Source organism: Humulus lupulus, chromosome 3 (genome assembly GCF_963169125.1).
Source record: "Humulus lupulus chromosome 3, drHumLupu1.1, whole genome shotgun sequence".
NCBI lineage: Eukaryota > Viridiplantae > Streptophyta > Magnoliopsida > Rosales > Cannabaceae > Humulus > Humulus lupulus.
This window is the reverse complement of record NC_084795.1, coordinates 278,243,133-278,268,966: the sequence shown is the minus strand read 5'-3', so window position 1 is coordinate 278,268,966 and position 25,834 is coordinate 278,243,133. Positions and strand designations below refer to the sequence as shown.

The following is a 25,834-nucleotide window of genomic DNA, read 5'->3' as shown; positions in this document are numbered from 1 at the left end:
CTATCCTATCAATTAGACTTTGCAAATCTCGACTCAAGCTAGTCGAGCTCTAAATTGAAAGTTCATTGCATTTTTTAAAATTTCAACCATAACCCTTGAGCTCTACTTGTTTTGGTTGAGTTCTACACTTTAGACCAATATTTTTCAAATCATGCCTTTAGTGCTCTAAATTTATAGCCAATTGATTTCAATTAAATATATTATCTAATAAAAAAAGTACAAGAATAGAAAAAATGTATTTAACTTCATTTACCTAATTATCTGATTGAGTCATTGTTGTGTTTGCTGGAGGTGGTGGTGGCACACTAGAATCCGACGATTTTGAGCACGACTCCGGACTAGATTCGTGAATAATCAACCGTCGTTGAATCGGTTGTTGTGGATCTCTAATGCTTGGTACTTTCATCTGTGCCATGGAATCCAAGAAATAGAGTGTATAAGAGTTGAACTTGGGTAATTGGACAGTCGATCCACCTAAAAACGCTAATAGAAAGCAAATTTACATAAAAATATCATTACCCAAACACTATAATAAGATCTATTTGAATATATGGGTCTAAGGAAATTGACTTGAAGTGATTATGCACCATGTCTGAAATCTTCAATAAAAACAAAATTGTTAACATATCAATTATAAAACTAAGCTAATATGTACACTCTTCATCACAAATCCAATATATTATTTTAACAAAAAAAGATAATGAAGTAGTACAAACAATGTAAATATTCATTTCAAATATCAAACCATAAGCAATAGCACATATTGTATATGAGTTGAAAATCTCAATCTAATTTAATAAAGTTAGTTCATTGAGACATTTTCACAAACATATGATTTGCATTTTTTAAATCATCAAGAATATATAAAGAAAAAAATAAATTTACCCACTAATAGCAAAACTCTAGCAAGAACAAAAATCAAACTAGTTGTCTATCAAGTTTTTTTAATCCACTCATAGAAACAAGTTGCAATTTGTTCTTATTTAAGATTTAAAATTACATACCTTTGTTTGAAGAAAAACTAAAGAAAAAAAAATTGAAGAAGATAAATAGTGTTATCAAATGGCTAGACAAGCTTGGACTCTTAAAAAATACTAAGCCAGCTCAAATGAAAAGCACTTGAGTTAGTTGAGATAGAGAAAATGAGATTACCAGAGAGTCTACTGAGTTGTATGAAAGGAAGTGTCTCTGTTGTGTGAGATGCTTTTTGTATTGTAATGTTAAGTCTAATATTAATATTAAGTTTTAGAGTAGGGATATATTAGTAATTTTATTACTGAAATTGTAAAAAAAAAATTAATAAAAAAAATATATATATTTGAATCATAAGAGGTCATATTGTTAAATTGTTCGGTGAAGAAGGTTATATAACTCAATACCCCGAAGAAAAGCTAGAATGAGAGGAAACCGTTTCCAACCCCCAATTCGAATCGGATTTTGAATTTTCAACACAAGCACTTTTTTTTAATTAATAAACAATAAAATTACAATTACACTTTTTTTTTTCCTTTTTCTTTATTTTTTTACTACTTTACCCCAATTTTATTTTTAACAAATTCACCAAATGCTCATTTGATGAAAATCATGGAGTCATAGGTCATGATAAAATGTGTAATTTCTTCCAACCAAGTAATTTTTCTATATGAAATTCATATCTAGCTAAACCATGAGCAGCAGTGTTACTCTTATGCACAACATGAGTTAGAAATACACATGGAAAGACAGATAACAAGGATCTAATGTTCCTAATAAGACAACTTTACTGAAGAAAAAAAATTATTGAAAAAGAGAACAGAGTGAACAACAACCTCTTAATCACTCTCAATAGTCGAAATGAAAAATCAAGCTCAAAACACCAAGACAAAACAAAAAAAATGGCCAAAGCCTCAGTATCTTTTGATGACAAGAATCTAGAAAGTCATTTGGAAAAATAACTTAAAGGAAAGCATTCTGAATAGCGAACAATCGCACCAAAACCAACGAGTCCATTCTCAAGATTGAGTGCAACATCCACATTTAGCTTGAGAGAACCTGGTGTTGGTAACATGTTTACCATGTGCGCAGCGGAATGCATGAGATTGTGGGCCCAAGAGATTTCAAAAAAACTTATTTAAACTACAGAGCCATTAATATACCTACATTAATCAATGAAATAGACTAGATTATGAATTATACATGTTGATGAACTATCAAGATTCATTGCTATTTTTTCGTATCTCCAATGAACATCCTATCCTAGCAATATCCAAGTACTTAGACCACGATCTTCCAAAGTGTTATCTCACCTCAAGACGTGTGTGGACACGTACAACGACAGTGGAATTTTTAGTGATTCACAAGATGTGCTTGACACATGAGATCTTGGAATTTAGGTGTGAGATAGATTTTTAGGTTTAGAGAAAAGATACCATATATTTTTATCTCTGTTAAAAATCTGAATCTTAAACTTCTGAATATCTAGAAAATCTTATCAGATTGTTTTATAATTTAATTTAATTCAAATTTTAAAATTAAACAACTATTAATCATAAAATATTAAATTAAATAAAAAATATATCCAAGATAGATTCTTGTGCAATCACTATGACTTGTGTGTAACACATGTCCAATTTTCAGGGAATGTGTTTTAACACATTTATTTATTAATTGTTTAATAATTTATTTATTAAAAAATGATAAAATATCTAAGAACTAATAACTAACCTTATTAGATAAATATTTTAATTATTTGAATAAATTTAAACCAATTCAAATTCAATTTGAATTATCAGATTTATTTTTCACATAAATAAAAACTAATTAATTTAAAATTAATTATTTTTATTATTTATAAATTTTGAAAAAATTATTTTAAAAAATTATAATTAATTTATTTAGAAAATTAATAATTAATTAATTAATCTCAATTATATATTTGCCCTGAAGACTAAATTTATTCCAAATATGTCTTTTCATTGATTTTTTCTAATTTCAACTCTTACTTTAAATAATGTTGATGGAGTCACCTTGGGGACCTATAGGCCTACAATTTCATGCTCCAATAAATTTATATTATTAATTAAATCTCTTTAATATAATAACATTAATTTATTAATTTCAATATTATTCCACTAAAAATATGAGACTATACTATTGCAATTATAGATATTTATTTACATAGTACTTTTTAAAGATAAAAAGCGTCCATCGATTTAATCATTATATATAATTCAATTCTCTATTAATGTTTCATAATTAAAGCATGGATAAAATCATCGTTTTACCTCTTTAATTATTTCTTGTTTCCTTAAGTACCATTTGTCGGGTTTTATGCCCTTAATAATAAATAATAATAAAATATAAAAGTAATTAATAGAGTCATAACCGACTTATTCAAATTCTTAATAGTTATATTCAAATTAGTATTCAGAATTTTTCGAAAACCTACAGGAGATTTGCTATACAATGAATATCAATATTAAAACACTATGGTCAAGACATCCTCACGTGTCCATGAAAGAAGCATGTTGTACAAGTAGGATAAAAAAGAATCTCTACTATACAATCTCTAAAAAATATATATATTTTAATTATTACAAAAGACTGCACGAAGTGCGGTTATGTTTTCTAGTTTATTTATAAATGATGTAAAATTATCTATAACTATAATTATCTCAGTTATATGTATATGTATATTGATATGATATATAAATTACATTATTATTATTATTTTTATTTTTATGTAAAACTACATTCAAATATACACAATTACTTAATATCTGAGGAGACCACATTCAAAGTCTAATATAGATACATCTAATGGATGTTTGGAAGTTTCATTATTGAGCATTGAACCATTTTATTTGTGGTATGGGAGTTCTTTCTCTTAAGGAATAAAAATGAAATGCACTCTCCTTCCTCGTCCTGTTATCTTATAAGAACACAACACAATATCTGTTCTGTTGACAATGGAGAGTGTTTGACTAAATCTTTTAATTCCTTTTATTATTATATAGCCAAAAAAGAGAAAAGTTGTTATCATGTTACAATTGCTAATTTTTGCGTGCATATCTTTTCATTATTTATTTGTAACTTCATCAAAATTTATTTGTCGTATTTTATTTGTTTAGTTATTAATTTAAATATGTCAAATACCATGAGCGAGTAACTAGCCTCAATGAATTTCCTTTTAAAATAACTAAATACATAAAACAGTCCCACAAGTAGTAGTATTTAAATATTCTCCTAATTTATAATCTTTATCTCGTTGAGACAGGGAGAAGACAAGGAAGAGCTTCTCTTTATTAAAACTAAACTAAAAAAAAGGGTAAAAAACAAGCACTAGTACATGAAAAATCTAAGCCCCATTAGGAAGAAAATTATCATAGAAAATGTAGCAGATGATACTGTGATCGATGCTGGAATACGTCCCTTATCCTTCCTTATTACCATCCCTTCTATTATGGGGTAGCTTATGACCAAGATATAGAGAGACAAGAAAACTTGTAGAAACATCTTGTCCAAATTTCCAACAAGGATAGCTCTAGTGATTCCCACAAGAAGAGAAACCACGTTCAGGATAACTAGAACAACCAGCGGAACAAGAAACATAGCTGGTGTTCTGAAATCGAATTTTCCATTTCGGTATAGTTCAACTGTTTCGTCATCATCAACTTTGTTGGTGAGCAAGAAACTGGCTTCCCTCATACCAATCCTCAGCTCCCATAGAGATGAGATGTGATTGATTTTATCATCCATAACCTTAGCTCATTTATCACTGAGCGAGGTGAGCCACCAGTGATGAAGACCTCAAAAGAATGTTGAACAAGTGAGGAGGCAAAGATGAACAGAAATACAATGAAAAATGAGTTTGAAACCTGTTAGAGAATGTAGATTTATTGTTAGGGAATTCTATAGTGATTTTGATATTACTCTTTTGATAACGAGTGGTGTATGTATATGATATTTACCTCAGGATACATAGGAATACCACTAAGCAAGCATAGTTGAGGAACAGTAGCGAAACACCACAAAGGTAAGAAGTAGAGGGGAAAAAATGAGAGATATCCATAGCTCATTTTCTCAAGAAAGGACATTTTGGAGGGACCATAAACAAAAGGGCAAAACTTTGAGATACCGACTTCGACCAACCCTGAACTCCATCTTATTCCTTGAGTCAACAGATCATTCAAATTTGTGACACCAGAGCCCAAAAACTGCGGCGTTGATGAGCTCAGATAGACTGAAGTCCAGGCTTTGGATTGTATGGTGAAGCCGGTCAAGTAATCTTCTGCTACTGAATAATGCAGAAAACCAACCTGTGGTTCCCATTGCAAGGAGAAGAAATCAATAAGTCATTATAAATTATAATCAATGAAAAGGTTGAGAAATGAAATCAAGTCCATAAACCAAGGCTAGCTTACATCTTGACCCCATTTTGTTTCACTTCCATAGGTGCAAGAAGCCAAAAATTTGGCCTCTTGTAACAATGCATTAGAAGAGTCTCTAATATTTGCTACATTAGGCTTCTTGTGATTAAAAAGAGATTTCATGAACTCATTGGGTGGCCCAAAATACTTTTTCAGTTCCATTGGATCAGCACCTGTTTATAAAAACAGATAACCAGTTCAAGATACTATTTTTAGGTAAGACATACACATATTGCTAACAAATGATTATCCTGTCATATAAAGATGTAATTTAACAACGGCCTTACCTTCTTCCACATATCTGCCATATAAGGACACCCTTTTCAGGAAAAAGCCTTTACCAGACAATACAGGTCCATCCAGTCCATCCATACCTTGCCATATATATATGCTATAGATCATGTTGTCACCAAGCCTGCATTGTAAGGCATTCGCAGTACACATGAAGTTGACGATAAAAGAAGCCATTAAGGAGAAGCTTATCCTTTAAAACATTTGTTGAGCTAAATATACTACAGATAGTTTCAGTGGAGATAGAGCTCAGTAAGACTGCAAAACGAGCAATTGATTAAACATCTAGAAGGCTACACATTAAAAGAAACAGCCAATAAAAAAAAATCTTCATAAAATTAGATCCTGTAATTAAAAGGAATACTAAATGAAAGTATAGCAAGAAAATTTCATGGTTAAAACTTAAAAGTGACAATAAATGATAATATTATCTTCATTCTTTCACAAGACAAAACCAGCTGTTAAAGTTCAAAAGGCCTTTCATTCTAGTGCAAGTGCATTCCAACTAAATTTCCAATTTCAATCTTCAATATAGGCTCACATGAAAGAGAAATTTGTTGGGATGTTATCTCTGAAGAAAAAATAATCTCCATTGAGCAGAATGCAACCTTAAAAGATAAGCTACTGAAACCAATGAAGAACTGAATAAGTAAATTGAATTAGCAACAGCAATAAATGAAAGCAGAAAACTTCAATACGCAGACAAATTAGCATGAAGTTAGTAACAAGCTGCAATATAAAGATAGTCGACCGCAAAATAATAATTTCCTTTTGAAGCCTTAAGAGGATAAGGAATAAGACATTTAATATTTATATTTACAGCACGAACTAAATGAAGAACTCTAAGCTAAATGTGGAAAAACCTAGCATCTTACACAATAGGTGCTTCTAACTCTTGCCTACAGGCACTTTGGCCTTCTCATTCTCATGCTCTACCATGTAATTGTGAACCCTTTCGGCTTTCAGTCTCATACCCTTGATCATCTCCTCACTTGCTTCAATTATCTGTTTCGGCAAAGCAATCTCCAAATAATCAAACCACTCTCCAAGTGTCATCTTCTCCAAATCCAGCTCCTTTCCAGATTCACCCAACTTCTCTTTAGAACCAGAAGCACTATCCTTTTTTGCCTCTCCACTGATGCCACAAGCATCTCTGCCATGATCCTCCTTTTCACCAATTTCTTCAACACGATGCTCCCCGACGGCCTTTTCACAAACTTCTTCGACACCAAGCTCGCTGACTGCCTTTTCACACTCATGTTCCCTCATAATCAACTCATCCTTAAGATCAATAACTTCAACATAATCAGGCGACTTCTGTGGTGAATTCTTCCTCCTCCTTGTGCCACCGCCGGCACGAGTACTCTTCTTATTGCCAACCTTAACTTGTCCACCTTCTACATCAGAATTCTCTGGAATTTTCTCAAGAACTGAACAAGACACTGCATTTTCCTCCTTTTTGGAGCTCCGAGTTCGCCTCGTTCTCACTTGCCGCAGCTGCCCCATTTTATCTTCATGCTCTTGCTCCTCCTTCTCCTTCTCCTCAACCACACTCTTCAAAACCCTAGGTTTCCTCCCCCGCCTTGGTTTCTCAACCACCTCAACTACATCCACCGCCTCTGCATTCTCCACCCCCAAAGCACATTCCACTTCCTTCTCCTTTTCCTTCGCAACCTTACCTCTCCTACCCCGATTAGTCGCACCAGAAGCTCCACCATCCTTCTCCTGAACTCCACGCCTAGAGCTCCGCCTCAAGTAGCTCCCATCGTGGACTTCAATCTTGACGGAGATGGAAGTGGATTCTCCAATCTTGATGCAGTCTCCGTCACTGAGATCGACGGGGACGTCGGGGTCGATCAGTTGGTCGTTGAGGAAAGAGCCGTTGGAGGAGCCGAGGTCTTGAAGTAGCCATTTGCCAGATTCGGATTCGAGGGAGAGGTGCTTGGTGGAGATGCCGGAGTCTTTGATGGTGAGGTTATTACCCCGGACAACACGACCGATTCGAATGGTGGATCCGGGCCGGTATTCTAGGGTTTCTCCGGCTCGAGGACCTTGGGTGATTTCAAGTTTGAGAGCCATCGTGAAGAAGAAAAAGGGGGGTATTCAAGTTATATTATTAATTAGTTTAGTGGTATACGTGGTTCTGACCCCAGTTGCCACGTGGACCTGGATAAGAAGAAAAATAATTATAATAATAAAGCACACCACAAACAAATCAAAGCTCTCCAAAATTCAACTCCGTAGAAAAAAGCTCACTCCTTTTTCTCTCCATGAAAGCTTGATTGATCGAGCCAAAAGAGCTTCATATCTACAGAGCCCATCAATTTCAGGCCGAGATTTGAATAACCCAGAAAAAGATTCGTAATGGGTTCTTCCAAGACTTTGAGGAAGTTGGAGGTGGCATCTCCGGTCCCAGCTGACATCGACATTGCCACCGCGGTTGACCCTTTTCACATCTCTGAGATTGCCAACGAGCTCAATTTCAGTCCTGATCACTATGATCTTTATGGAAAATACAAGGCCAAGGTTATTCATTTTGATTTGATCTTGGCTTGTTTATATATGTATATTTGTAATGGGTTGAGGCTTTGATTTGAGCTTGTTTTGTTTGGTTGCTGAGAAAATAGAAGGAACTTAGGATCATTTTTGTGTAGTTTTTCCATCTTATGAATGTTTAATTAGTGTTTCCCATTTCCATTGTGTTTTTTGGGGGGGCTATAAGACAATGTGAACTGCTGATAATTTCTTGTACCCTGTGGAGAGTTGATTTACATATAATTTTTTTGTTTGATCATTATAGGTTTTGCTTTCTGCGCTTGATGAGCTTCAAGGGTCTAAAGATGGGTATTATGTTGTGGTTGGGGGAATTACTCCAACACCCCTTGGAGAGGGCAAGTTTACCACTACTGTAGGACTTTGTCAAGCTTTGGGTGCTTATCTTGACAAGAAGGTAAATTCTTTTCTGTTTTTCATTTATATATAATATATACAACAGTAGCTTTATCACTTAAAGGTTCTCGTTGTTTTTCTCCATTGCTTAGTTTAGTGAAATTACTTTGTTGGTAGTAAAAGTTGAATCGGTTTTTCAATTACTACACAATTTTAAATAACGACTATGTCAGAAGATCTATATTCCTTTCTGCCTGTTTCTGAGGGAAGGTGCTTGCAACAGCCGAGACAGATAAGTAAAGAGATTATATACGAATAAACCAATTTGAGTTAGGCGTGAAATTTGTTTGAACGAGGTACTAGTTATTCTGAATTAAGCTTGAGCAACTTTTGAAATTAGCCCGCTTACAGTCCTGTAGTACTACCCTCACTTATATTTTATTTATTATGAATATTGACATTAGAATGCTAACCCTTTAATTTTTTGAAGAGGAAGGTACATGAATTGGGTTGTGTAAAATATGTTGTCTAGTCTCTGAGTATTGAGTCATATATTGCAATCTACTTTCTGTTTTAGGCCACATGTGCTTTTATGATACTTTCCTTCATGTGCTAAGATAGGATTCTGTCAACAGTGCTAGGAAATGAGTTTCCATCTGTCCTTGGGAGCATAGCCTACGCAATATGTTTCATATGGTTTCAAATAATTTACTTGATGACACAGAAATCATGAAAAACATGGGTCATCACTATTCTGTGTAAATTAAGTCAGGAGTAGTTGTCACGTACTAACTATGTTTAAGTTCTGTCCTTTTCCTATTTTAGGTTGTTACATGCCTTCGTCAACCATCACAAGGACCGACATTTGGAATCAAAGGAGGTGCAGCAGGAGGTGGTTACAGTCAAGTGATCCCGATGGATGAGTTCAATCTTCATCTCACTGGAGATATTCATGCAATAACAGCTGCAAACAATCTCCTGGCTGCTGCCATTGATACTCGGATTTTCCATGAGGCAAGCCAATCAGATAAGGCTCTCTTCAACCGGTTATGCCCCCAAAACAAGGAAGGGCAGCGCAGCTTTAGTAACATCATGTTTAGACGTCTGACAAAGCTTGGTATCACAAAGACCAGGCCTGAGGATCTCACACCAGAAGAAGTTAAAATGTTTGCTAGGTTAGATATTGACCCAGAAACTATTACATGGAGAAGAGTAATGGATGTAAATGACCGCTTCTTGAGGAAGATTTCTATTGGCCAGGGGCCGGAAGAGAAAGGAATGGTGAGAGAAACAGGGTTTGATATATCCGTTGCCAGTGAAATAATGGCAGTTTTGGCCCTTACAACATCCTTAGCTGATATGAGAGAGAGGCTTGGAAAAATGGTGATTGGTAACAGAAGGCTGGTGATCCTGTAACTGCTGATGATCTTGGAGTGGGAGGTGCATTAACTGTCCTCATGAAGGACGCAATCAATCCTACTTTGATGCAGACGCTTGAAGGAACACCAGTTCTTGTTCATGCTGGCCCTTTCGCAAATATTGCTCATGGGAATTCCTCTATTGTGGCTGATAAGATCGCACTGAAGCTGGTGGGACCAGGTGGGTTTGTAGTCACTGAAGCAGGTTTTGGTGCTGATATCGGTGCCGAGAAGTTCATGAACATAAAGTGTCGATATAGTGGCTTAACACCTCAGTGTGCAGTTATTGTGGCAACAATAAGGGCCCTGAAAATGCATGGCGGTGGTCCAGCAGTTGTTGCTGGGAGACCCCTGGACCATGCCTACTTGACGGAGAATGTTGGTCTAGTTGAAGCAGGTTGTGTGAATTTGGCCAGGCACATTGCAAACACAAAATCTTATGGTGTAAATGTTGTTGTTGCTGTGAACAAGTTCTCGACTGATGCTGAATCTGAGTTACTTGCAGTCAGAAATGCTGCATTGGCAGCTGGGGCATATGACGCTGTTATTTGTACACACCATGCCCATGGTGGAAGAGGAGCGGTAAATTACTTTATGCATTAACAAAGTCGTACTGTTACTTATTACTATTTACTCATTGGTAGGTCCTTGTAGTATTGAGAGCTTGGTTTTTTGCTCTGCACATGCTGAACTTGCAATATTTACATAGTTTCAATCATCTTTGATTTCGGAACTTCTTTGCTTTTCTTGACTAACAATAATGTCCCTCTTGATTTAATTAATGCTGAACCTAGTAGTGCATGCAATGATGTAAATTATGACAACTTGAGGTTGAATCCCAGATTCTGCCCAAGATTTGCTGTTAATCAATAATGTTGGCTAAGCAAGAACTGTGGTGTCTAGGAAAGCAATGGATTTAGTAGTGAATCTAGTAATTCAGTTTTTGACAACCGATTTCGCAATGTCTAATTCTCTCTATATATGTTCTCCTTCTTGACTTTATAGAGTGTGTGTGTGGGCTTTTTACTTTTTGGGGAGCTTTTTTTGGCCCTAAAGGAAAAACAGGGGGAAATGCTAGAAATGCCTTCTATAACTCATAAACTTATTTATGATGTTCAGGTAGACCTTGGAATTGCTGTTCAAAAAGCCTGTGAGAACGTAACACAACCGTTGAAGTTTCTATATCCTTTGGATATTGGTATTAAAGACAAGATTGAGGCCATAGCAAGGTCATATGGTGCTAGCGGTGTTGAATACTCAGAACAGGTAAAGCCTCTACAACATATTCAATGCATGTTAACTTTTTTGATTCAAGAATTTCTGTTCAAAGGTTAGATGATAATGAACGTGTGAACCCAAACAAACATGATTTCAGACTAAAGGAAAGTTCCATTTAAGAATGAAACAATGTTTTGTTAAGAACAAAACTTCTGAATTAAAGAGAGGGTTTATGATTTTGTGTTAATACACTACAAATTTTCCTGGTGTCATAATTAACATATACTGTGAATGAATAAAAAATGTAGTTGTAGTTGAAGTTCATGGCAAAGTTTACATGGTTTGCTCATGAAATGAAGTTTTCTTTTGCATAAATAGGTGGAGAAACAGATTGAGACGTACAGCAGGCAAGGATTTTCAGGTCTGCCCATCTGCATGGCCAAGACTCAGTATTCATTTTCAGACAATGCAGCTGCAAAAGGAGCCCCCAGCGGTTTTGTCTTACCGATAAGGGATGTGAGGGGTAGTATTGGGGCCGGATTCATATATACCCTTTGGTGGGAACAATGAGTACAATGCCAGGACTTCCTACCAGGCCATGCTTCTACGAAATCGATCTCGACACCACTACTGGAAAGGTTATTGGTCTCTCTTAAAGAAGGCATTTGTACTCAGGCTATTTATTGGCAATGAAGCAGCTTCTGCCTGTAGCCAAAGTTTGGATCAAGGGCAGACTTTTCACTACCATGGTTTAATGGTTTTCCTGAAATTGTATTATGCTCTTTTCCTTCTGTGTTGTATAACTAAACAATGATTTTTCCAAATAAAAGAAGCATGTTAAATTTGAGTTTTGAATACTTATAAATAAGCACTTTAATCATGTCCATATCTGAAATGCTTGAGTTGATGGTATGACTGCATTCCGTTTGGTTTTGTTTACAACTGACCTGACCCAAATAATAAATTAGATTTATTAATTGGTCCAAGGAAAAAAATGAGTAACTAAATAAATAGAAAAAAGGTTGTCAGTGGGAGGCAGCAGCTGATATGTGTGATAGCATTGAGCGAATTGACTTGGACATTAATTGCTACTGCCAAATGCCTATAGATAAACTCTCAAAGAATATACTCTATTTTAATTTGAATGTTGTATTTTAATTCGGTTGTTGAACTTTTTCACTTACATAAAATTATTTCCATTGCAATGGTTTGTAATTTACTTATTTTTGTGAAAAAAATATTTAAAATAAAAAGGAATTAAAAAGTGTTAGTAGTAATGTGCATTAGATTGATAATTACTTGAAGAATAATGATAATGCACAAAAGAATAGATCCATTTCCATTTGGTTCAATTTCAGTATTACTGCCATTGTACAATTACCAATACTCTTCTACATGGCTTTTGCTCATCAACATTATAATTACCTTCACAATGACAAATTATATTTCTAAAGCAGAGGCAAAAAAATTGTGTAATAAAATAGACAAAATCCCATGTAAATTATATTTCAGTCATGTTTAGGTGAGAGTTTGTTTATAAGAGGCTTCGGCACGAGCTTCATCCAATTTCATCAGCAGCTCCTTCATAAAACGTGTATTGGTTCCATGAGAGATTTTAAGTACATCAACTGCCTTGGTTAGAGATTTCACACCATTCTCTGTCTCCCCAAGAAACCTGCAACAATCCTTGTTACTTCTTTGTAACATAATCCTCAATCACAAAGCATTCTCATGTCACATTACTCCTCAGATAAAAATTACTGAACAAGGAGCTAATGTTCGTACAAGGGCAGTAATTTTATGTTATGAAAAACAGTAGAACATTTTCTTAAGTTTATAGGTTCAACTTGAAGGTATCTTATTTCCTTGGCCTCTAGAGAATTAAATTTCTCACATATTAAACTCTGCACAAGTACAATGTAGTATATTCTTTCCCTTCTTAATTATGGAAATTCTCAAAATTTACAAATTTGAGTTTGAAACTAAGTCCTCTTACTCAAAATATATATCTATATAAATTATAATTTTCAGGCAAAAATAAATAAAAGTTCTCCTATGTAATTACACTAATACTTGGCTATGAAAACTCGCCGCGGAATTAATTGAGAAGTAATTATGACAAATGAAACTTAACAAAAGAATTTGAGAAAATGTACTAACCATTCAAGTTTGCCACATGTATAATATTGCAAACCAAGCAATGGATGGAAGCTTGGATATACTCCTGCAATGCAAAGGATCAAACAAAAAGTGCCAATCATTATCAATACTAATATGACATGTTCCACAATTTGGTAATTTCCTTCCCAAAGTGAGTCTATAATCTCTTTATGGTAATATAGATAAAACAAAACATCCCATACCATCTGTTAGGACAGCTAAATTACATACTTATAAAACAAAAACTCAAGAAATTACATCTCACAAATGAACATAATTTACGTTTATATCTTAAATTGGTTAACCCGTGTCAATTTTTCAGAAGAGCTAAATTCTAGTGTTAAGGTCTCCAGTTCAAATTCGTCATCCTCTCTTAAACAAAATCAACATCATTCAACCATGCAATAGTTATAGCTTAATTTAAAGTTTTTACTTTTTCTACAAGCGTTTGTTTTAAACTCAATTGAAGAGTAGAGTTGAATTTACTTAGTTATTATTATTATGTTCACCCTTTAGATTACCAGATTAAGGTAAATGCTTAAAAACATATTTTCATATATTGATATGAGATGAAAGCAATCATACTCTCATATACTGGAATGGTCATCCTGCAATACGATAGAGCTTCATGCCAGTTTTGCAACTCCATGAACATCTGAAGAAAAGTACAATTTTGTTGCCATCGGTGAGAACTATTTTAAAGTACATGCAAATGATATCCTGACTGCAACACACCCTTTCACTTTTTATTAGGTAAAATGGCTAAAATAAAAGATTTATTAAAAACAACAACAATTATTTAGGGAGAGATGCATAAATGTTACCTTCAGAAGCTTGTCGCGAGTTTGCATCAAGCTGATTGAAAAACGATGGCACAGATTTCTTTGCAGTTTCTCAATAGTAACTGTAGTGATTACTTCCTGGTAATCTAATCTTAGTCAAAGATTAACCTTGATTGGAATAATAGATGATGTATACTCTAATCCCCATCAGCAAAGTTACATAAAACTAATGATCCATTTTAGATTGCAGTTATGAATTGAATTCCAGGTATAGAATTGTGGAGACATTAAATCAATAGAATAATCATGGTTTCAAAATGGATGTAAACAGTAATTTGAGCACGCAGTAGAAGTAAAAGGATACTTTGTGATGATACGGAATCAAGAACCTTTTCTGACAGTGATTTTATTTCGCTTGCTAACTCCTTTATTTCTTCCTTGCTCCTAACAAGTCCACACTGTTGGCAAATGAATCCTTTGTCACCTGAACATTGGATATCAAGTAAGCAGAAATTGTCAGTCGCCTTCCGAAATGTTTTTTTATTTCTTATCATTCTACTTTTTTCAGCCTTCCTAAATACCAGAATCACGTAACAAAAAGCCATCACATTCAGTATTCTTGCATCCATAACCTTCCAGAATTGCACCTTCTTGGACATCATCTGATTGACCCTTTCAGTGACATATCAATTAAAAAAATGAAAAAAAAAATTACATATAAGAAAAGGAACGAGACATAACTGAAGGCAAAATCTTTGCATGATAGAAGGGAAAAAAAGTGAGAAAGAAGCTAACTTAGTAAGTACCAATTTGATGCAACGAACACATTTGCAAGTGAAGAGATATTGCTCTTTTAAAGCTTTTTGACGAGTCAGAGTGCTTCCAGCAGTTTCAATGTAGCTTATCAACACCTAATAAGTTACATATGAAAAAAAAAAGTTACATATGAAGATAAATATAAGCAAAGATTTTGATAGATAAGATAAAATCCTTGGAAGCTTTAGTTTTACGCGGTGATAACTAATAAAAACCATAAATTTATAAATAAATCTATGCAATTATAATTTATGTGTTTAAATTTACTAATATTTTAGAATTCTATGTAGGAAGTAAGCAAGATATTAGGACTTGTGAAAAAACATTGAACAAGATAAATGCAAATGTTCCAATCCTTAAGTAAATAAATCATACAACGTTGCTTCTTTTTCAGTCACTCGTGAAACAATTTACACTTTATAAAGTCGAGAAGAAATGCGTTCTTCAATCAAAGAGGCTTAATCAAAATTTAAGACTGTATTAAACTTCTTTATCCATTAAAATTTACACTTCTTCAGTCTGTCATAAACTTTCGTGCAACATAGCATATTGTCCGAGTAGAGGGCAGAGAAAGACTCTAGGAATGATAAAGACATCCCATTGTTCTCACTACCAAATGACTATGCTCCCAAATAGATTTACATATGGTTAGAATTCATTTACCTAGGCAAACCAAGTTCTCCTTAATTTTACATGGAGAAATCCAATCTTTCACTCTTATTACAAGTTCTTTACATGACTGATCTTATTCAGAGGAAGTCAAATGCAAACAAAAATTTTTAAGTTTTATGGAGGATTTACTAGATTGTGAACCTCTGTTTTACACAATTTAGAGTAAATAATAAATGTGAAATGGAAACAAATAATGACACTGCCCAAATTTAAATACAAGCATACCGCAATTATCCCAGTATCTTTTAAAAAAGTGTATGATGTTGTAAGCTCTATGCAAGACAAAAAAAGAAAAAAGAAAAATAAAAAAAAGGGATGGCTTTATGCCAGTGAAAGAAACAAAGCACTATTGGCTTTTGATGTTCAGGAGAAGTCCACAAAGTTACTCAGTTTTTTCACTAAGTTTGTATGAACTCAAAATACTACATAAATAATTTTAATGTGTCATTTTAAGATAGCAAAAAATATTTCAACAAATTCCATTATCATTATATGAAGCATAATGCTGCAATGCACATACTCTATAATTTTACACTCGATCTTGAAATTATTACAACCTAGTGACATGTTTCCTGATTTTCAATTGCACATTATAAAAAATGTTAATTTCAGTTTTTCATAAACCATCAAATCCCCCCTGTTTCACCTGGGTGCAAAGGCAAGTTTGCTCTCTGTGTGTCTACCATATTTACAAGTGAAAATGACATTTGTTACAAGTTTTTAATGTAATATCAAGAAGTAAACCCAAAAAGAGGGAATAAATGACATGAAACTTGATCTAGAGGAGAGGGAAATTCTTAAGGGTCATCTAATAGAACACTCTTTGCAGATTCCCTAGTGATATTTAAACTCCCTACTACAATGAAATTGTTATCAGAATTGCATCTGTCTCTACTCTCTACAGGTCAAATGTACTAAGACTCAACAACTTTATCACCTTAAATACATGTTTGGAAATTCTACAGCAAGATATATGTGGATACAAAGTTGTCCTTAATAATAAAAAATTGTTAATATCCAAGAAAGCATATGTTACCTCAGAATCTTTGGGTATATGTTGCACAGCACGTACCACAGCTAATCTTCCCTCAAAGGCCAGAACAGAATTTGGCAAGCAGCTAAGCACCAAAAACATTTAACAGATTGAAATCAGGAGGATGGTACCTAAAACATATCAATCAACTAAATTTGTTAACTACCATTATTAAAGTGATATAGTTACCTGTGGTTAATAATGGAAATGATAGGAAACAGTCCAGTCCCCTGGGGTCTCAATTCATTATCACAAATGGTGTGTGCATTACAAGCAAGCTACATAAATAGAGAAGGATATTAATTCAAAAAGTTTCATTTTAAGATCAATCAGTCAGTCTTACAGTGTACAACCAAATTCATTGCCGCTTATGTAAGACCAGGAATCAAGAAAGTAAGCATGTAAATAGTTTTAGGTAAGAAAACTAAAGAGCATTACTATCTTTACAGGTGATAAAGGAGAAAAAATTCATACAACACTGTTATAACAGATCTGTGCTAAATTATGATGGTCACAACTCCTGAAACTGTTTTTAAGAGTACCTTGGAAAAGTTTTCTGCAATCTCTTTTATGTTGATATCAGGCAACTGAAGCATCAAGTTGACAAGGTTAGCCATCTGGGCATAGACCAGTTGCTTCTCATCTATGTCCGACATATCTTTTGTAAAGGGTCAAGGCAAAACAATTGAAAACCAAACACAAACTCTAGCAAAAAGAAAGGTAATTTTAGGGTATTGAACCAAAAAAGAATGGAAAAGGATACGAGAGATCAATGCCTCCACCAATTTGTAGTTTTCCATAGCAGTAGCAGGAATAATCTAGCAGCAATAGCATAAAGAAATGAGTGAAACAGGTTATCCCATATATATCAAAGTTTTGTGAACCCAATTGAGAAATTGTTTTGTAAACTCATTCAACAAAAAGTTAAATACCCAGAAGAGATAATCCAAAAACTAAGCACTTCTTAGCTTACCCTTTCAGATTCCAATTTCTTCCGAATGTAGAGTCTGAGCATCAGACGCAAAGAAGGTGTAACGCATTTTCTTCTTTCTTTATCAAGCTTTGAAAGAGCATCACATTCAAGACGATGCAATTTCCACTCTTCCTTCTAAAAGTCATATCAAACCGATTAATGATTGAGCAAAAAGCATATATACACAAATACACATAGATCAAATAAAAAAGTCTCCATGACCATGAGCATACCTGACATGAGCTACTACAGTACCAAACCATCTGACAAACTGAACATTTTTTAAGAGAACTCGTCTTAAAACAACCATCACATCTGGAGTTATTATTAGGAACGGAAACATAAGGCCTTTCTCTCAGAATGACTTCCCCTGAAAATGGCAAAAGCATTCCATTCTATTATTACTTCTTCCACATAATATTTCCAAAACACTTCATTTCTTTCTTGCCCAATTCGCCTGAGAACTAATATTATTAATTTTCCTTGGTGGGTTTAGCGTAGTTTATCTTATAATGTCACAAACAAAGTAATTCGATCGATACTTACTAGAAAACTGGGCTCAAAGTGAGAACAGAGAGAGACCTGGGCAGAAGTGTCTGGTGGCAAAAAGGCAACGACCCTTGTCTGGCAAAGTAGAGACGGATAAACAACCCTCGTTGAGACCACACTCCAATTCTTCCATCGCCGTCGTCGGTCTCGTAAACAGGGATATTAGGCAGAAAGAACCGTTTTTTTTTTTTTTTTTTTCAGAGAAAGGTTCCTCTTTTCTTTTTACTTTCCCCTATATTACTTTTTTGAAATGAATTTTTATTGTAAAATTGTATAAAAAATTAATTATTATAATCAAATATAAAGTATTTTTAAAAATTACTTTAAAAAACAAATAATTTATTTATAATAATTTTAGATTAAATTTTATTTCAAAAGGTAAGCAGTATTTTAATATTTTGTTTTATTTAAAAAACTTTCTTATAGATTTTTATAAAATATGAGAAATAATTTTAAGCCCCTCCTCGTCTAAGTAAATATTAATTTAAAAATATACTTGTGGGGGATTCTATGATAAAAGAGTTGGATGTTTTATATTTCTAACTTGTGAATGGTTTTTGATGCTATTTTTTAAATGACGGTGTATATTGTAGTTATTTAGAGCATATTGTAAATTAAAAAAAAATTGAATAATTTATCGTACCGAAAACTAAATATAAACATATTATTTTTCACGACAAAATAATTAGGCACATGTGCACATTATAGAATATCATTCATATAGTATCGAAACACTCAAAAATAAATTAAAGACATATAATGACAATTACTAAATGTTAGAAAACAAAGTATCACAATATCAATATCGCTCTTTGGAATAAATAAAGTAATCCATATTTATATAAAATGATATAATATTAAGACACAATTTCCACGTGGATACACTTAATTAATATCATTAATTTATTAACACATAAGTTTAAATACATTGATAACATAAGTTATGTGAACACCACTCATACATAAATATGAAATATATATCCAAGGCCAAACATTATTCATTGGATGATCTTAATATTAATAATTAGATGGAGGAAACATAAAGACCAGAATCACCTGATCCAACCAAAACATTATTAACCCTTTTGCAGTCCAATCTAATTTCTCCATCAGAACCAGTGATTAGACTTAGGTTACCCATTTTGATCATAGAACTCACAAAGCTCTCAAAGAAGTTTGGTTTGCACTGAATTTGTTGACAATCTCAATGACATCATCAGCTCCTGGGGTTGAAAACAGCTCTTGGTCACTCTGGAATAACCCCTTATTAGCTTGCAGATTTGAATAGTATTTATTGTCAAATTGATCTGGTGTGGTGGGGTCTATATTTGTTATCACAGACGCGTTTCCTCCCTCAGGGCATAGATCTTGTAGAAATTTTAAGTAGTTTGCGTCTATGGTCGGGTCAGGAAGCCCTGTGCCATTGAAATTGAATAATCGATTGCTAAAGGTTACACATTGACCCCTTCCAAATGTGTGAGCACCTGTACGTTATTTAATATGAGACTCGATAGTAAATTATAAGCAATAAAACTCGTAATTTTATTTGCTAACCTGACAAGGCAACTAAGTTGATGGTGTCAAGCTTCAATTCCAAGAATTTGCCCTTCAGAATGTCTAGGGTTTCAAAGGGAGATGGAAGTCTTTGGGCACCTGAATTATTGGCTATTCTCCCATCTCTCCTTCCTAGCAGGTTGGTCCACCCAGGACCTCCTGACTGCCATAACCAAAACATTCATTCAATTTGTAAGATAAAACATAACGTATATAATACTTGAATAAACGCAATATGATAAATACAATATTTACATCTACTAAATTAAAAATACATAAATATTATAATTATAAATAACTTATAATATATATATATATAACAATATTATAATTATAAATAATACAATATAAATAACTTATAATATAAATGACAATATTATAATTATAAATAACACAATATAAATAATTATAATATAAATAACAATATTATAATTATAAATAACATAATATAAATAGCAATTATAATTAAGTTAGACAATAATTATAAAGAACAAAATAAAAGCCGAGGCCTGTATAACACACAGTTTCCTTAAAACAGATTCACCGCCTCTACGAGGTTTCGACGTCTATCTCCCAGGATACAACGGTGAACAACACAAGTAACTCAATTATTTCGCCGAACCAAATATGCCCGAACTCTATCACACTAGAACAAATCTAAGAACTATAAAGAGTAGAAAGGAAAAAATAATATTGAAAATATATATATCTTAATCTTCAATGGAAGACAAATATATATGAATATAAGTTTTTGGTGTAAAAATAAACTAAGACCACTAATGTTTATTTATAATATCTATCTAATGAGATTTTTTATTCATAAACATTGTGGGACAAATAAAAATTACTATTCACTACTGATTTTTCTAACAATCCCCCACATGAATGAAAAAATTGACTCAAGAAAAACCAACAAAAGAAATAGACCTAGGTGATAGAGTTCAACGGTAGAAACCTGCATAGGATAGGTAGGTGTTACCCTTTGAACCTTCCCTTGTGTAAGTATATTTACTTTACTGGCTGATCAGTAGACGCGATGTCTTTGAACTGTTCTGCCGTTCGTGTAAACAATGATATACCACACACAGGAATCTTTCTTGACATATATTGGTTCTCAAGATTATGTTCGTTTTGGCCCTGAACATTTCCCTGGTTCTGCAAGAGATATTCTAGGAATTGAGCCCTTATTCAATCCCTATAGAAGCGACCCATCTTCTCTCTCACATATGTGATTTTCTTAATTAAGAGTAACTCATATTACTCTGCTCGACATTTCGACGCATAAGAAATCATTAAAAGCATAGCTTAACCTTTTCCTTACGGTTATCACTGTTTCATCATAGGAATAGACAATGAGGATAACCCCCACAGTGATCCAACATAGTCTTTACAGTTTTAGTTGTCCCTTTGAACCTAGATCTTGGGATCTCCAGTCAACTAGGTGGGGTGTCTACTATATTGACTTTATTCATTCATGGGCTTTAGACCCATTCCCCTCGATGATTTTTCAACCAACTCTCTATTTAACCCTTTGGTTAGCGGATCCACAATATTATCCTTTGACTTCACATAGTCAATAGAGATAACTCCAGTTGAGAGTAGTTGTCTAATGGTATTGTGTCTACGACGTATATGTCTAGACTTACCATTATACATATTATTATGCGCCCTACCAATTGCAGATTGACTATCGCAATGTAAGCCAATAGATGGCACTGGTTTAGGCCATTTTGGAATATCTTCTAAAAATTGACGAAGCCATTCAACTTCTTCGCCACACTTGTCTAAGGCAATAAACTCAGATTCCATTGTGGATCTAGCTATTACCGTTTGTTTAGAAGATTTCCATGATACAGCTGTGTTATCCAAAAAACTGGTGTAGATGATGTGGCAAGTGATTCTCGGACACATGACTGACACTTGGAGGAACCCTGCTAGGATATCGACCAGAAGAAAGATTATAAGCAGTATGCAGCCCAGTCTTACCTGCGACCAGTCTGTTCGCAGGTTCCGCATGTAACATGATGTTTCCATAAAGATCTTTGTAAATCCCGAAATTGACTCCCACAATCTCCTGAGTATCCGATTATTTAGGAGAGAATATCTGTAACAGATTCATGTAATCCCTCTTGAGCCTATAAATAGAAAAAGATAGCTCAAGGAAGGGACTTTGGGTTTTCGAATTATTGGAGACTAGAGTAATTCTACTTGAGATATTATATTGTATTATTCTTCAGAGGTCAGTGAAACTCATTGAACCCTAGTTCTTTGATCACTCCTTTGATTCTTGCATCAATAACAATATAAGTGGACGTAGGTTATTACCAGATCTTGGGGCTGAACCACTATAAAATATCGTGTTCTTATTATTTTCGTCATCACGTTCTTTTCAACGCATTCACCCACGTCAAGCGTATTTTGACTCCGTGTCAGTTGACCAAAATCAGGGTCAACATTCTGGTGCTTTCGTTGAGAGCTTGATTTATCACCGTTGAGAAAACCAATGGCGAAAGCTACAAGGAAAACTTGACAGGCGGCCGCTGGTGCACCATCAAACCCGCCTCCTCCTCCTCCTGCAAGCGTGGCTGAAGATGAGCCACATTTGGACTTTGAGGAAGAAGAAATGGATGACGCAACGCTGAAGAGTACTTTGGGGGCGTTGCATGAAGAGCTAGCCAATCTGAGGGCCAGTCAGGAAAGTGCTGCAGAAATCATGGCGCGGCAACAGCAGGAGATTGAACGGCAGCGTGCAGAATTACGTGAGAGGCAGGCGGAGATGGACCGTCGCCAGAGCGAAGCCATGGAAGCCCTCGAGGCAGCCTTGCAATTGGCTAGGAATCAGGCAGCACCTGCCACGCACCCTGATCAACCCACAAATGGGCCACCCCACAGGGGTTCCAATCCTAGTCCGCCTATCCAAACCTTGAGCCCCCAAAGGCCCGACCAGCCTCAGGTGCCCCATGACGATGCCCCGCAGGACCCTAAGGCACAGCCTCCATCCCAAGCTGATCGTGGCAATCCCCCACATGAGAGGCAGAATAGGACCAGGCATCAGCCTCACAGTCCTAGACGCCATAGGGGCGACGAGCCAAACCTTCCAAATAGAGGAAAACATCCTCCTAATAACAGGAGGAACTCAGAGTTAGGCTCTGCGGTCCGTGGTCCCCAACAGAATGGTAATGCACGGGAACCCAACGACCAACGCAGGCCATCCTCTAACGCTCGGGACGTTTCAGCCCAGGATGGAAATCGAGGGAATAGTCAATCCCGTCATGGTCAGTCACGATTCAGGGATGGCAATGGTTATGATGAAGCCGATTCCGGCAGAGGAAACGCCGATCGTAGGAATGACGAAAGAGGTGGAGGCAGGAGTCAACCACCTCAGGATGACCAACCCGACAGACGCGATGCTGGGGGGTAGCCCAGGCAAAATAACGTCTTCAACCGGCTTGGAGCTAGCGAGCAGCGGAGAAGAGACGAGGATTTGAGAGATGTGCTCAATGATCGCCGTGAGCGACATGGCGAGAACATCCCCCCAGCAACAAAGGCCACAGCGATTCCTCTTGCAGTGCAGGCCCAAATAGATGCCCTCAACCAGGCGGTGCAACAGCTGGTCGGGGGAAGAACATCATACATCGACCACAACAGGAGGAAAGGCACTCCTTTTGTCCAAAGGATAGCTATGGCAGAGACTCCTAGCAAGTTTAAAATGCCTACGCTTCCCAACTTTGATGGGTACGGTGACCCGATGTCTCACGTCAATAAGTTCGAGATACAAATGGACATTCAGAAAGTGTCCGAAGACGCTCGATGCAGGATCTTTCCTGCAACACTTTCTGATGCCGCACAGGAGTGGTTTTTTAAGTTCCCTCCTGCAAGCATAGTTTCCTGGGAGATGTTCGTAAGAGAGTTTTACGGACAGTTCTACGCAGGTCGTGTGCATCCGACCGAGGCGAACCAGCTGGTTGAAATACGCCAGGAGGATGGAGAATCGCTTAAGGATTACATCCAGCACTTTATGCGAGCAGCCACAGGAGCAAAAATGGTGGGGGACGAAGGCAAAATGATGGCCATAACCGCAGGGGTTAGGAGTCGCTCCCCCCTCTGGAAAAGCCTCCAAAAGGAAGGGGTTAGAACTACCCAGGAATTCTTGGATCGGGCTGATCGTTACATCAAGTTCGAAGATGCCATTGCCGACGATGGAAAGCCTCCAAGCAAGGGTAAGAAGGCTGCCGAGCCCGCCAAAGCTGCCAATGGGTCTAAATCTAACGGCAACAGCAAAGGCAACAGGAACGGCAACGGCAATGGCAAGAATGGTGGAAAACGACCACACAATGAGCCTTCCACCTCTGACAATAAACGGGCCAAGGGTAATCGTTATGAACCTCGGTTCACTAACTATACTGCCCTTGTTGAGTCTCGGGGAGAGTTCTATCAGGCCACGAGTTCCAGTGTGCCCTATAAGAAGCCTGCCCCCATTCGAAAGGATATTTCAAAAAGAGATACTTCCAAGTTCTGTCATTATCATAACGACTACGGACATGATACTAATGAATGCAACCAGCTGAAGGATGAAATCGAGTTTCTTATTAGGCAAGGACACTTGAGAAGATACGTACGGGCCTCAGGGAATTCCCAACGAGAAGCTCCAAGTGGCAACGAGCAAGCACCCACATGCCAACGCTCGCCACCTTTGCAACCTGCCCCCGTAACTGGCACATTGTTAACCATCTGTGGAGGCCCGCACCTCGCGGGAAACAGCGGAAAGGCCAGAGAACGATATGCTCGAACTCTGCGCCACGACCAAGACATCGAGATGATGACTGTGGAAGACCGCGCGCCAAAAAAGGCTCGATCAGAGGAAGGTGAGATAACCTTCTCTAATAGCGATGCCCAACATGTCCGGTTTCCACACTCCGATCCGCTGGTCGTGGATATCCAAATGGCCAACATGATGGTGAAGAGAGTGCTGGTCGATACAGGAAGTTCGGTGAACATCCTGTATAAGTCTTCACTGGAACGCATGAAGTTGTCCGTTAAGGACCTAGAGCCTTGCAACCAGACGATATACGAATTTTCTGGTGAGGGACTCGCCCCCATAGGATCAATCAAACTGCCGGTGACAACAGGTACAGTGCCTGCTACCAGGACATTACTCGCTACTTTTATAGTAGTTGATTGTCCCTCGGCGTACAATGCCGTCATTGGGAGGCCTATACTGGTTGATCTACGGGCCGTCACCTCTATGTGGCACTTGGCCATGAAATTCCCGACAGACGTAGGGGTTGAACGTGTGTTGGGAAACCAGAGGGAGGCCAGAGAGTGCTATAACGCCTCAGTCCCAAAGGCGAAAAAGGGGACATCAAAGAGCACTACCTCAGATAGGTTGCAGATGACAATAGACACGCAAGCCCAATCCGATGATGAAGTCACCAAATAGGGTGTTGCCCAAAGTGAGGATAGAGATCTAGATCCTCGCTTTGGGGATTTTGAAGAAAACGTTGGACCCGTCGAGGACTTGGAAGAGGTCCAACTCGACGAAAAAGACCCGAGCAAAGTTGTAAAGGTCGAGAGAAACCTAGAACCAACCACGAAGCATGCACTGGTGGAATTTTTGCGGAAGAACCAGGAAGTCTTTGCCTGGTCGCACAAAGACATGGCTGGGATAGAACCTGTAGTTATCAGCCATGTCCTGAACATAGACAAGACTTTTCCACCCGTGCAACAAAAAAGAAGGCTGCTCGATAAGGATCGATCGAGAGCCTTAAAAGAAGAAGTTGAAAGATTAAAGGAGAATGGGTTCATCAGGGTGGCGTTTTATCCATCGTGGGTCTCCAATCCAGTGCTGGTTCCCAAGCCTAATGGCAAATGGAGAACCTATGTGGATTTTACAGACCTCAATAAAGCCTACCCAAAGGACTGCTTCCCACTCCCTAGAATCGACCAGTTGGTCGATGCTACTGCAGGACACGAGATCCTCTCCTTCATGGATGCATATTCAGGCTATAACCAGATTAGCATGCATCCTCCTGATGAGGATCACACCAGCTTTCGGACCGATACGGGCTTAT

General features: G+C 36.3%; 3 protein-coding genes and 1 pseudogene across 9 annotated transcripts; 1 reads left to right on the top strand and 3 right to left on the bottom strand.

The window, feature by feature from the left end:
• Nucleotides 1-4,474: 4,474 nt before the first annotated feature.
• LOC133824488 (cellulose synthase-like protein G2) lies at nucleotides 4,475-5,817 on the bottom strand. The gene is made up of 4 exons (XM_062257378.1): nucleotides 5,696-5,817; nucleotides 5,403-5,581; nucleotides 4,950-5,297; nucleotides 4,475-4,856 (listed from the first exon to the last, which is right to left on the bottom strand). The coding sequence occupies exons 1-4, from the start codon at nucleotides 5,808-5,810 to the stop codon at nucleotides 4,695-4,697; spliced, it is 804 nt and encodes a 267-aa protein (XP_062113362.1). The 5' UTR covers nucleotides 5,811-5,817; the 3' UTR covers nucleotides 4,475-4,694.
• LOC133824487 (FHA domain-containing protein At4g14490-like) lies at nucleotides 5,698-7,799 on the bottom strand. 4 transcript variants are annotated; one of them, XM_062257375.1, is made up of 2 exons: nucleotides 6,575-7,799; nucleotides 5,698-5,823 (listed from the first exon to the last, which is right to left on the bottom strand). In XM_062257375.1, exon 1 carries the CDS (start codon nucleotides 7,776-7,778, stop codon nucleotides 6,588-6,590), a length of 1,191 nt encoding a protein of 396 aa, XP_062113359.1. In that variant the 5' UTR covers nucleotides 7,779-7,799; the 3' UTR covers nucleotides 5,698-5,823; nucleotides 6,575-6,587. The 4 variants fall into 4 exon arrangements, with proteins under 4 accessions (XP_062113359.1, XP_062113361.1, XP_062113358.1 ...); XM_062257377.1 differs by lacking the exon at nucleotides 5,698-5,823 and adding an exon at nucleotides 5,824-5,957; XM_062257374.1 differs by lacking the exon at nucleotides 5,698-5,823 and adding an exon at nucleotides 6,161-6,323.
• A 113-nt stretch (nucleotides 7,800-7,912) lies between these two features.
• On the top strand, nucleotides 7,913-12,071 carry LOC133824486 (formate--tetrahydrofolate ligase-like; annotated as a pseudogene).
• A 466-nt stretch (nucleotides 12,072-12,537) lies between these two features.
• LOC133824485 (histone-lysine N-methyltransferase ASHR1-like) lies at nucleotides 12,538-18,423 on the bottom strand. Of its 4 annotated transcripts, none has more exons than XM_062257371.1 (14): nucleotides 18,243-18,422; nucleotides 17,894-18,030; nucleotides 17,661-17,795; nucleotides 17,451-17,505; nucleotides 17,230-17,345; nucleotides 16,877-16,965; nucleotides 16,691-16,772; nucleotides 14,973-15,077; nucleotides 14,748-14,838; nucleotides 14,531-14,650; nucleotides 14,209-14,312; nucleotides 13,970-14,039; nucleotides 13,385-13,448; nucleotides 12,538-12,899 (listed from the first exon to the last, which is right to left on the bottom strand). In XM_062257371.1, the coding sequence occupies exons 1-14, from the start codon at nucleotides 18,340-18,342 to the stop codon at nucleotides 12,743-12,745; spliced, it is 1,425 nt and encodes a 474-aa protein (XP_062113355.1). In that variant the 5' UTR covers nucleotides 18,343-18,422; the 3' UTR covers nucleotides 12,538-12,742. The 4 variants fall into 4 exon arrangements, with proteins under 4 accessions (XP_062113355.1, XP_062113356.1, XP_062113353.1 ...); XM_062257372.1 differs by having other exon boundaries at nucleotides 14,799-14,838; XM_062257369.1 differs by having other exon boundaries at nucleotides 14,531-14,828; nucleotides 18,243-18,423.
• Nucleotides 18,424-25,834: the final 7,411 nt, after the last annotated feature.